We start from the raw sequence: 12,840 nt of genomic DNA, 5'->3' as shown, positions 1-12,840 counted from the left end.
GTGGCCGGATCTCAGCGAGCTCCACCTCCTGGGTTCACGCCATTCTCCTGCCTCAGCCTCCGGAGTAGCTGGGACTACAGGCGCCCGCCATCTCGCCCGGCTAGTTTTTTGGATTTTTAGTAGAGACGGGGTTTCACCGTGTAGATCAGGATGGTCTCGATCTCCTGACGTCGTGATCCACCCGTCTCGGCCTCCCAAAGTGCTGGGATTACAGGCTTGAGCCACCGCGCCCGGCTCAAGTGGTTATTAAAGAACCGGCACTGCCAGCTCTACCAGCGAAGTCCTCCTGGTTCCCAAAATGAGGAGATTGAGGAGTTGAGGTTGGCAGACCCTTGCCCCAGAGCCAGAGACGTAGGGCCCATCTGAGGAACAACACGCCAGCCTTCCAGCCACTTCTAGGACCCGCTTTTCTTCCCCTCCATGTGCAACCCTCCTGGGGGAACCTGACCCAGGGGCATTACCTTCAGGACGAGCCTTGGGTTTCTTGAGGCCTCCGTCCAGCATCAGCTCAAAGGCGAAGGACACATTATGGACCTGCCAAGGAAGCGGGTGGGTCAGCGTTGGGGTCCAACAGTCGTTCCCACCCACTGCCCACTGCTGGAGGACAGCCAGCATGGACAGGACCGAGCCTCTGCAACGCCGATGTCCACAAGGACCCAGTGAGCCTGGGGCAGGCCACAGGGTGGGCAGAGACGGGTGAGCAAGTCTGCAGAGGGTCACATGCACTCACTAGGCGGTTCTCACCCCTCACACTGGTGATCTGGGCTGAGAGATGGAAGGATGAGGTGCCCGGTCTGCTCTGGAGGGCTCACGGCCACCAAGGGCCTGCTCTGCCCCAGATGCCAGCCACATGATGAGAAGTCACAGTGACCCCATTTTATCTATTTATTTACTTACTTTTTTTGAGACAGGGTCTAGAGCACAGGCTAGTGCATAGTGGCGAGATCTCGGCTCACTGCAATCTCCGCCTCCCAGGCTCAAGCCATCTTCCCACCTCAGTTACCCCAGTAGTTGGGACTATAGGCACGCACCACTGTGCCCGGCTAATTTTTGCCTTATTTTTATTTTTTTTAGAGACAGGTTTTACCATGTTGGCCAGGCTAGTCTCTAACTCTTGGACTCAAGTGATCCACCCACCTCAGCCTCCCAAAGTGCTGGGATTACAGGCGTGAGCCACCACGCCTGGCCCACAGTGACCCCATTTTACAGACAGGGAAACCGAGGCCCACAGAGGATGAGTCCCGTGCAGAGGCACGCAGGCCTGGGCACTGCCTCAGGAAGGGCTGTAAAGACCTGCACGTGAGGCTGTGTCTCTCTGCAGGATGAGGTGCCTTCAGGGTAGGGAGGGCCCCAGCACTGAGTAGGGACAGTGGGCCGGTCAGAACGGAAGTCAGACCCATGGTGGCTGCAAGCGTCAGCCTGCAGGGCCTTGGTCCTGTTAGAGCTGCAGAAAGGTGGCCACCTCCCCCCGACCATGACTTCCCCTGAAATTAAAGGGTCTATGACTCCTCAGCCCCCAAGTGTACTTGAAGCTTTTATTCTCCTAATGATGGCTGAATAGGTTTAAAATAACAGCCTTCTGGGCTGTGTTTAAAGACTACTCAGAGGGATGCAGGCGATGAACTAGATTACATCCAGCCACCCACCTGCCGCAAGACAAGGCTGATGGGAGGAGGGGACATCAAACCACCAAACAGCAAACACACACAGATGTCACAGTGCAAGGGACTTCGGGGCTCTCAGTAGTCAAATATCCTGGCTGGGCGCGGTGGCTCACACCTGTAATCCCAGCACTTTGGGAGGCCGAGGCAGGTGAATCAATTGAGGTCAGGCATTCGAGACCAGCCTGAGCAATGTGGTGAAACCCCATTTTTACTAAAAATACAAAAATTAGCCAGGCTTGGTGGTGCGCACCTGTAATCCCAGCTATTTGGGTGGCTGAGGCACGAGAATCGCTTGAACCCGGGAGGCGGAGGTTGCAGTGAGCTGAGATTGCACCACTGCACTGCAGCATGGGCGACAGAGCAAGACTGTGTCTCAAAAACAGACAAAAAATTCTTTCAACAATCATATTTTCATGATTTTGAGGTCAATGAATCAGAAACATGAACAATTTTACTTGCAATGTAATTTAATAATTAACCTGGAAAAAGAGGCTTCCCTAGGTTAATCAAATGCACAGCACTGGAAAACAGCTTTGGAAAAGCTTCCACAGCACACACAGCCTGTGCTCGGAGAAGCAGAGGGCTGAATGATGTGCCAGCGCCAACCGCGAGACGGTCTGGCTAGTCACGGGGTCAGTGGGGAAGACACAGCCTGGCAGGAGGGCAGGGTCATGTCCACCCATGGGCGGGGGCGCAGCACACCGAGACCCTGCTCCAGAGGCCAACTCAGAAACTGCCAATGGGAACCCCGGGCAACACGGCAGACACCCCAACCCTGCAGGACAGCCTGCCTGGAGATGGGGGAGTGCTGCACCAGGGCTGAGCCTGAGGATGGCCAAACACTGGCAACAGGGGAGGAGTGTGAACGGACCGTGTGGAAGGCGCAGAACACAGCTCCCTTAAGGAGAGAGCAGGGAGCGACCTGCAGGTGCTGGGCACCCACCATGGGGTCTGTGTATTTGGTACAGGCTCCCTTTCCCCTCCCGGCCCTGTGCGAGGTGGGTACCATCTTCCTTCACAGAGGAGGGCGTTGGGCTGAGACGGGCTAGGACATTGGTGCCCTAAAAAGGCATGGGGCGGCCAGATGCAACGGCTCATGTCTGTAATCCCAGCACCTTGGGAGGCCGAGGTAGGTGGATCACGAGGTCTGGAGTTCAAGACCAGCCTGGCCAACATGGTAAAACCCTATCTCTACTAAAAGTACAATTAGCCAGGCATGGTGGCGTGTGCCTGTAATCCCAGCTACTCAGGAGGCTGAGGCAGAAGAATCGCTTGAACCCAGGAGGTGGGGGTGGCAGTGAGCCGAGATCATACCACTGCACTCCACTCTGAGACCCTGTCTCAAAAAAAAAAAAAAAAGAAAAGAAAAAAAAAGGCACAGGGCTCAAAGGCATGGAACCAGAACTGAAACAGAATCTATGCCTGTTCTCCAAAAGCCTCCCACCTCCACTCCCCTAGCAACACAGGTTCCTTTAGCTGACCACTGTCCATATCATCAAATGAGCTCACACACACGTATGCACATGCACACATGCACACTCAAACACACAACAGGCTTGACCCCAAATTGAGATGGAGACAGGATAGCAAAGAGGGGGAATAGCAAGAAAAGATTTTTCTTTGAAGAAAAGATTCTTCTCCATTGTAAAAGTCAGCACCAATTGGGACTGGTCTTTTTTTTTTTTTTTTTTTTTTGAGACGGAGTCTCGCTCTGTCGCCTGGGGTTGGAGTGTAGTGGCCGGATCTCAGCTCACTGCAAGCTCCGCCTCCCGGGTTCACGCCGTTCTCCTGCCTCAGCCTCCCGAGTAGCTGGGACTACAGGCGCCCGCCACCTCACCCGGCTAGTTTTTTGTATTTTTAGTAGAGACGGGGTTTCACCATGTTAGCCAGGATGGTCTCGATCTCCCGACCTCGTGATCCGCCCGTCTCAGCCTCCCAAAGTGCTGGGATTACAGGCTTGAGCCACCGCGCCCGGCCAGGACTGGTCTTTTTATGTGCCTCTCCCGTGCACCTCTTAAGCCTGAGGAATCCTTTTCCGCGGAGAGGGAGCAGATGCTTAGGAGGGGCTGGGGGTGAGATGCGTGACACACAGAGACACTCAGAGACCGCTGGACAGTGTGATCAGGTGATGAGGTGGTCACCGCTGCCCCATGAGAGCACAGTTTAAGGGGACAGCAGAGCCCCTTCCAAGCCTCACTGCTCTGCAGCCACTCGGCCCCACAGTAACTGGTTTCGAAGTGAGATTTTCCTTCTGCTTTCTTCTCAGGCTGAGGAAATGCCAGGCAGGAAACTGCCACCCTCCCATGCCTGTTATCTCTCAGGGCCATGCCTCCACCCCCAGCCCTCATTCATGCCCGGCAGAGAAGTGTGAGCCCAGGCCCCTGGATACCCAGCATGCAGCTCCTGGCAAGGCCTGGGGACCGCTCACCCCAGCCGTGACTGCAGTGGGAGCCCCCAAGGCCCAGCGGAGACCAGGCCATATACACACCTGCTTTGAGCCAGCCACATGGGCAGAAATCCTTTCTCTCTGTAATTCAAAAGGTTTTAGTCAACCTGGCCAGGTGAGGAAAGAATAGAGGGTTCTGGAATAGGAGTCGACCCTCCTGGCTCTGCCCTTGCTGGCTGTGCAACCCCGGGCTGGTCTCTAAGCCTTCCCGAGATTCCCTGTCCTCGTCCAGTAATGCTGACAGGGAAGCAACTCGTGTCTTCTAGGAGCGATCTCCAAGTCTTCAGGATACACCCCACTCCACCGAGACAGGGAACCTGCAGAGTCTCCCAGAATGATGACCGATGGGTGCAAGGTGCTCAGCATGTGGCCACTGCAGAGTCAGACTCAAACAGTGGCTTTGCAACAAAAACACGAAGGCCACACTTATGCGTCTGAGGTAGCTCACGGGGCATGAGCGTACAGGCCCTGAGCTGTCCAGTGTGGTATTTTTTAAATCCAATGCAATTGTTTAAAACCATAAGTCATCACTACCCACAGGGACAGCAGCTCACGACGCATCTCTGGTTTTGCTCACTGAACCTCAGTCCCTCCTCCAAAAATACGGAGCAGCTGTAAGGATTCCCAGAGCCAGAGCAAACACACCTTGGGGTCTCAGCCCACAAGAGACATTAGCAGGGGATGTCACCAACGTCCCATCTGCAAGCAGTTTTGAGCACACGGGTGCTGGGCCCAGCCTGAAGTGGGTGAGTCCTCCACAGCAGGGGTCGTGAAGACTACAAGGTAGATAATAAATACTACGGGCTCACGAAGACTTTGCCAGCAGCTGCCACGAGGAGAAAGGGAAAAAAGGCAGGGCTGGAGGAGGAACTACTGACATCCTCCCATCCTCCGAAGGAGAGTGCTCCAGCCGCCCGCAGAGCCACGCCACCACCCCAGGCTCCCTTTCTCCTGAGTGAACAGGATGAATGGTGTGCTGCGTGCTATACCTGAAAATAGCCTTCCCTTCCTCGCTCCGATTCAGAGGGGAAGGCGGATGACTCAAGCCTCCTCAAGCCTCGCAGGCCAGGGCAGCAATTGTCAAAGACTTTCATCCCAGTTTCAAAGGGAAGAAGGCCAGGGCCCAGGAGATGATGCCTCTGACATTTGTACAAAGCCTTGTCTTGGAAAGAAACCAGCTCTAGGTCTCCTGGCTAAACTCACTGTTCTCACCAGTGTTCTTACTAATTTGAACAAAGAAAAGATCTCTCCAAAACAATGTGTCTGCAACCAGCCACGTCGGGGCCTGGAAATGCATGCGCTTCTTCGCTGGATGGTCTGCCCTTTCACTTCCAGGATGACAGCACAGGCACCCATGTTTCCTGGTGAGTTCTGCACAATTCTGCTCGTTCCCTCTGCACTCCCTCTTGCTCTCTCGCTCTCTCTCTCTCACTCTCTCTCTCGATTCAACATGGACTCCATGTGCCAAGACCTCTCTAATCTGTCCTGATTCCATCTCAGCATGCAAGAGAGGAACAACATTTGGCCACAAGCAAACAGACTGCAATGTGCCAGAAGTGGGCAGATTGATAAACACTGGCCCCATTTCTGCTATTTCTCTGGCTGCCGCCACCAGCTTACATTGTCTGCCTCCCTGACTCATGGGTCTAACACTTCGGGAAAATAAAATGACAGATGCCCATGAACCCAAAGCAACATAGACCATCCATGGCCAAGTTTTTAAAGGCAATGCACTAAACACTGCTGTGAGAGGCCTGGCTGCGGGAAGCCCTGGACAGAGGGCAGACAGCAGGGAGGGGCCTGCGCACAAGGGCAGGGACAGCGGGACCGGGTGGTGTGGGCCAGCCCAGATTGAAAGGAATGACCCAAATGACCCTATTAGAGAAATTTTTCTAAGAAAACAATCCACAGGAATGAAAAAAAAATCTATATCAAAAAGATGTTCTGTTGTTTCTGTTCGGAAAAAAATAGAAACACGTTCAAGTTGACTGCCCGAGAACGGGGAATGGGAAGACGCTGGTAACGGAACCATCCTTGGAACTTTGTGCCGCCACTGGAGATGGTATTTGGGAAGCTTGGGAAGCAGCAGAGAAAACCACAGGTGCTGGAGCTGCGGCAGAACGGGGGAAGGATGTGACCACAATTATTAAAAACTACATGGCCCCATGAAAAAGACCCCAAAGAAAATGTGGCAAACAAAACTCAGATGCGTTGTGGACGCCTGATGGGCTTCTTATTTCTTTTACTGAGAGTTACACCTAATTGCAATATCACTTGTGCAATTTTTCCTTTTTGAAGAATGCAGCCAGGCTGCAGAAAGAGCTGCTGGGATATTCTATACTCTGCATTTCAATGAGCATTTCTTGAGCCACTACCAAGGACGGAGACCAGGCACGTACCTTCTGATCGAAGCTTTCCGGAGTCAGGTAGAAGTTGTGGAGAGGAACAAAGTAGTCTTCCAGAAGGCCCATGAGCAGAACCAGGTACACGCCATCTGCAAACTGCAGAGAAAGACTTGTGATATTTCCGGGCAGGGTAAGGAGTTGGCAAATGCTTTGCACAAACTCAAGGGAGGCATATATTTTTCTCCTGAGACAGGGTCTCACTCTGTCACCCAGGTTGGAGTGCACTGATGCAATCAAGGCTCACTGCAGCCTCGACCTCCCAGGCTCAGGTGATCCTCCCTGAAGCAATTCTCCCTCCTCAGCCTCCCAAGTAGCTGGGACTACAGGCACGCACCATCGCACCCCGTTAATTTTTGTATTTTTTGTAGAGACAGGGTTTCGCCATGTTGCCCAGGTTGGTCTCAAATTCCTGGGCTCAAGTGATCTGCTTGCCTCAGCCTCCCAAAGTACTGGGATTACAGGTGTGAGCCACTGCGCCCAGTTGGAAATATTTTCTAGTAAAGCAACCCATCCCGGCTCTCACTTTAGGCAGGAGAATCAGGAATCAAGTGAAGGCCTGAACGTGAAGTCTTTTGAGACCTGGCTCCTAACCTAGAAAAAAGCAAAAGGAGAGGGGGGCTCTCACACATGGGGCACTGCAAAGACCAAAAATGACGAGTGTGTGGAGCTGAGTGCAGCTGCCTGGCTAGGACCGTGCCTCTGGAACTGTCCCCCACTGTTGACCCCAGGGATAGTACTGACTCCCATCACTCAGGGCTGTCATGAAGACACAGTGAGATGGCAGGCCGGGAGCACCTGGCACACGTGAGTGCTCCATCAGCATCAGCTGCTGGAAAGATTTCATTCAACTCTGCAGGGTGCAGAGCCGGGACCTGGTGGCCCTCACCACTGTGTCTTGCAGCAGAGACCACAGTGAGTGTGGCCCCAGCCTCCAGGGATCTAGAGCTGCTTTCAGCATGGTAGCCAATGGCCTCATGCAGCTATTTAAATTAAAATGTTTTTGTTTGAATGTTGCTAACTTTTTTTTCTTTTTTGAGACGGAGTCTCACTCTGTCGCCCAGGCTTCAGTGCAGTGGCGTGATCTCGGCTCACTGCAAGCTCCGCCTCCCGGGTTTACGCCATTCTCCTGCCTCAGCCTCCCTCCCAAGTAGCTGGGACTACAGGCGCCCGCCACCACACCTGGCTAATTTTTTTGTATTTTTTAGTAGAGACGGGATTTCACCGTGTTAGCCAGGATGGTCTCGATCTCCTGACCTCGTGATCCGCCCACCTCAGCCTCCCAAAGCGCTGGGATTACAGGTGTGAGCCACCGCACCCGGCCGCTAACTTATTTTTTATTGTGATAAAATGTACATAAGCTGAAATGTACCATCTTAACCGTGTGCAAGTGCACAGGTCGGTAGCATTAAGTACATCGTCATTGTTGGACCACCCTCGCCACCCCCCATCTCCAGAACTTCTTCATGTTCCCAAAGTGAGACTCTGTCCCCTAATTCTCTATTCTACCCTCCCCCCAGCCCCTGAGAACCACCAATCAATCTGCTCTCCGTCTCTATGAATTTGACTCCTCTGGGTATCTCACGTAAGTGGAAGCTCATATCCATTTGTCTTTTCGTGTCTCGCTTATGCTGACCTTTCTCTTTAATTTAAATTGTGGTAAAATATACCATAACATTTACCATCTTAACTACTTGTAAGTGTCCAGTTCAATAATGTTAGGTGCATTCACACCATTGTACAAACAATCTCCAGAATTCTTACATTTGAATTTTTAAAACAATTAATTAAAATTAAAAATTTCCAGGCGAGGTGGCTCACGCCTATAATCCTAGAACTTTGGGTGGCCGAGGTGGGTGGATCACGAGGTCAGGAATTCAAGACCAGCCTGACCAACATGGTGAAACCCTGTCTCTACTAAAAATACAAAAATTAGCGGGTATGGTGGCGCATGTCTGTAATCCCAGCTACTCGGGAGGTTGAGGCAGGAGAATCGCTGGAACCCGGGAGGTGGAGGCTGCAGTGAGTCGAGATCGTGCCACTGCACTCCAGCCTGGGCAACAGGAGCGAAATTTCATCTCAAAAAATAAATAAATAAATAAAATAAAATAAAATAAAACAAAACAAAAGATGAGAAGTCAAAAACACAAACATCCAATATCAGAAGCCCTGACCGTTAGCAGGGGGAACTGCAGCTAGAGCTGTAAAGCATAAAGCAAGTGCCAGCAGGCAACAGTCCCTCAAGGGACTCAGGACAGGGTCTGGTCCCTGAATTCAACACGCTGTCAGTTGATGGGTAAATGGCACTTGGCCTCCATGTCACATGCCCTCGGCCTTCCACACCACGAAGCAGCCAGCCACTCCTCTCATTAAGGAGATCAGACGGGTTTGAAGAATTCTTTTAAGTGTGTCTCCACACGGAAGCTTCATGCCCACAGCACCCTGGTCAAGTGTGCTGGCATTTTCCCAGCAGAACAACACTGAGCCGGCATGCCCGCGTCTCCGTGGACTCACTTCCAGGGAACGGAAGCTGCCGCACGAATGAAGGCACCAACCCATACCTCTCCCCAGGAGGTCTGGGGTAGCCACGTCACTGCACCCGCAGGCCCTGAGCCCGCTGAGTCTTTTCTTCTTTCCGTGGTGTCTCCTCACTGTCCCAGCACACGGGGTCACAGGAAGGAGAGAGGACGGCCACACGGAGAGGGCAGGGCCGGGGGGCCCAGCTGTGAGCAGTGACCCTCCACTTTCACAAGCGCCCAGGGCAGTGCCCTCGCTCAGCAACCTGCTGTGTAGCTCAGCAGGGAGCAGAATCTCCCACGGAGGCCCCGAGGCCTCACCACCACCTCCTCATCCGCAGTGCTAACCCCTGCCGAGCCCCGCCCACTTGATCTCAGCGTGCGGTCTCACCCGATCCTCACACTGCCCATCGCCTCCAGTTTAATCCTGTGGACAGAAGCTCAGGAGGGCTGAGGAGCTCACTCACCACCACAGAGCTGGGACGCTGTCCACAACATAAGAATGGTTTGGAAAAGGAGGGAAAACACACACACACACCACACAGACTACAAAAACCACACATGCACACACACATCACACCAAACCATGTAAACCACACACACACACACACACACACACGCAGACTGCATAAACCACACACACCACACACAGACTATGTAACCACACACACACACAACATAACCACACACACACACACACACCATACAGACTACAAAAACCACACACACATACATCACACCAGACTACGTAAACCACACACATACACACACACACGCAGACTGCATAAACCACACACACACGACAGATTACAAAAACCACACACACACAATCACACCACACTACGTAAACCACACACACACACACACACATAGACTGCATAAACCACACACACACCATACAGACTACAAAAACCACACACACCACACACCAGACTATGTAAACCACACATATACACACACACCACAAAGGCTACATAAACCCCACACACACCCACACACACACAAGACTACATAAACCACACACACACACCACACAGACTACATAAACCCCACACACACCCACACACACACAAGACTACATAAACCACACACACACACACACACGACTACATAAACCACACAGACTACATGAGCCACACACACACACCAGACTACATAAACCACACACACACACACACACACACAAACAGAAATTGAAGAAATTAAACCAGGGCCTCTCCGACTCCCAGGGCATCAAGACGTTAATGATTTACGGTCTTCATAAATGATATATGGTATTTACAAAAATACCCAAATTCCTTTGCAACAAAACAAAAATCCCTGCATTTCTGTGGCCAGTGTCCTTTGCTGGTGGGCCAGTGGTTAAATGTACTTTTAAGACTCTCTATAGTCTGATTAATAAGGGAAAAAATGAAGATGTTGAGTAAATAAAAATAAATACAAATTTAATTTTAGAGTCTCAATGTAAGAGGCTCAGCTGCTAATACTGATGTGCAGACACCTCTGAGAAGGGCTGTGGGGACAGCCAGTATGGATGTGGAGGAGCAGCGCCCCTCACACGCCCTGTGATAGTACCAGGGGCCCCCATACAGCAAATCTTCCTGGGCCTTCAAAGTGTGCGGTACAGGCTTCGCTCTAATGACTCCACTTCTAGGCTTTCATCCCGAGGAAGCAGGCACGAGCAGACAGCCTGCACAAAGATGCTCTCTGCACTGCTATTTACAGGAGCAGAAAAACATCCAGTCGTGAGGCACTGGTTTAATGAGGTGCAGTGCTTCCCGCTGATGAGATACACTTCCCATTAAAAGCGACAAAATATAGATAGACCAATAGATCGAGCAAGGGAAAAAGGATCAGACAGAAACACACACACACACACAAACACACACACACCCCTTTCTCTTACACCAAAAGATGCCCACAGTGTATTTAGTGACACAAAACACATTACAGAACAGTGGACAGTAAGATCCACATTATTTAGAAAAATACATTTGTGCATAGAAAATGTGGCTCACGCCTGTAATCCCAACACTTTGGGAGGCCGAGGCAGGTATATCACTAGGTCAGGAGTGCGAGACCAGCCTGACCAACATGGTGAAACCCGTCTGTACTAAAAAATGCAAAAAAATTAGCTGGGCATGGTGGTGCACACCTGTAGTCCCAGCTACTCAGGAGGCTGAGGCAGGAGAATTGCTTGAACCCAGGAGGCGGAGGTCGCAGTGAACTGAGATCGCGCCACTGCACTCCAGCCTGGGCTACAAAGCGAGACTCTGTCAAGACAAGACAGGACAGGACAGGACAGGACAGGACAGGACAGGACAGGACAGGACAGGACAAGACAAGACAAGACAAGACAAGAAAGAAAAAGAAAATATCTAGAAAAATACACATCCAACCATGAACTGCAGTTAGCTGCCCCTGGAGAGTCTGAAGGGGGAGGTCCCAGAAAAGGAAAAAGGAGGATTTTTACTTTTCACCTCAGCTGGTTCTGGGGTGCTAACATCTCAAACAGAAAATAATCTGAGGCTAAATGTGCAACATTTGCAAACTGCAGAAAATAATAAATGTGTTGGCCAATGAAACACAAATGATTATACACATTAAAAACAGACCATGATGCCTTTACATACAGACCCACGCTGTCCATGTCTCGCTGTACGTGTTAAGAAAAGGCCTGAACAAAACCCTCTGTGCAGTCATCTCCGGGTGCCGGGATTACGCGTGATTTTTATTTGTTTTGCTTATCTGCGTTTTCAGACATTTCTACAATGAACCTGAATTACTTTTTTAATTAGAAAAGCAAATGAGAGAAGTTAAAGAAAGAGAAGGGAATGAATGCATTTGCCCTGGGGTTTAAGAAGGATCAGCTGTGCATTAGGGATGTCTGTACCAAGAGCTCAAAAACCTCCGCATTCAAGCACCCCACTAATCCTGGGAAAATTATATTTTGTCTTTAATGCTCGCGGAGTGCCCAAAAACATAATTTAACGATGCTCCTTTAGCTTTCAGTGGTGGTTGGGGCTGGGGGAGTAGACTTGATATACTTATTGCAGAAGAAATGTGTTGTACATACTTACCAGGGGGACACTTGCTAGGTCCTGGCCACAGTGTGACAGCAGCACTGAGCAGAGGATACAGGGGCCAGCATGTTCTAGATGGAGGAACTGAGTGTGCAAAGGCCCTGTGGTGGGCTGGGGTGTTATGGGTTGAATAACATCATCCAGGTGTTTTCGGGTTTTGCGTCTCCCAAAAAAAGATACAGTGGTTGGGAGCCTGAGGCAGGCAGATCACGAGGTCAAGAGATCGAGACCATCCTGGCCAACATGGTGATACCCCGTATCTATCAAAAATACAAAAATGAGCTGGGCACGATGAGATGCACCGGTATTCCCAGCTACTCGGGAGGCTGAGGCAGGAAAATCGCTGGAACCCGGGAGATGGAGGTTGCAGTGGGCCAAGATCACACCACTGCCCTCCAGCCTGGGTGACAGAGCAAGACTCTGTCTTAAAAAAAAAAAAAAATGCAGTGGAACCCTAATCACCAGGACCTCTGAATGTGACCATATCTGGAAACAGGGTTTACACAGATGCAGTCAGGGTGGGATGAAGTCATGGGTGGGCTCTAATCCAGCATGACCACGTCCTGATAAAAGGGGGACATTTGGACACAGAGACACACACACAAGGACAACACCACCTGAAGATGAAGGCAGAGAAGGGAGTGATGTACGTACAAGCCAAGGAATGCTAAAGATCCCAGCAAAACCCCAGAAGCTGGGAGGGAGGCCAGGAACAGCTCCTCACAGCCT

The 12,840-nt window shown here is 51.3% G+C and overlaps 1 protein-coding gene across 3 annotated transcripts in view; it reads right to left on the bottom strand.

Annotated features, from left to right (window-relative positions):
• Nucleotides 1-12,840, bottom strand: part of PARVB (parvin beta) — a 141,128-nt gene that overhangs the window by 4,913 nt on the left and 123,375 nt on the right. For all 3 annotated transcript variants that reach the window (XM_023221788.1, XM_023221791.2, XM_023221789.1), the window contains exons 11-12: nucleotides 6,510-6,611; nucleotides 462-534 (exon numbers count right to left, since the gene is read on the bottom strand). In XM_023221788.1, the coding sequence (XP_023077556.1) occupies nucleotides 462-534; nucleotides 6,510-6,611 (175 nt within the window). The remainder of the gene's footprint in view (nucleotides 1-461; nucleotides 535-6,509; nucleotides 6,612-12,840) is intronic.

The sequence above is a fragment of the Piliocolobus tephrosceles genome, chromosome 19 (assembly GCF_002776525.5).
Source record: "Piliocolobus tephrosceles isolate RC106 chromosome 19, ASM277652v3, whole genome shotgun sequence".
In the NCBI taxonomy this organism is placed as follows: domain Eukaryota; kingdom Metazoa; phylum Chordata; class Mammalia; order Primates; family Cercopithecidae; genus Piliocolobus; species Piliocolobus tephrosceles.
The sequence above is the reverse complement of the archived record's forward strand: the minus strand, read 5'-3'. Positions and strand labels throughout refer to the sequence as shown.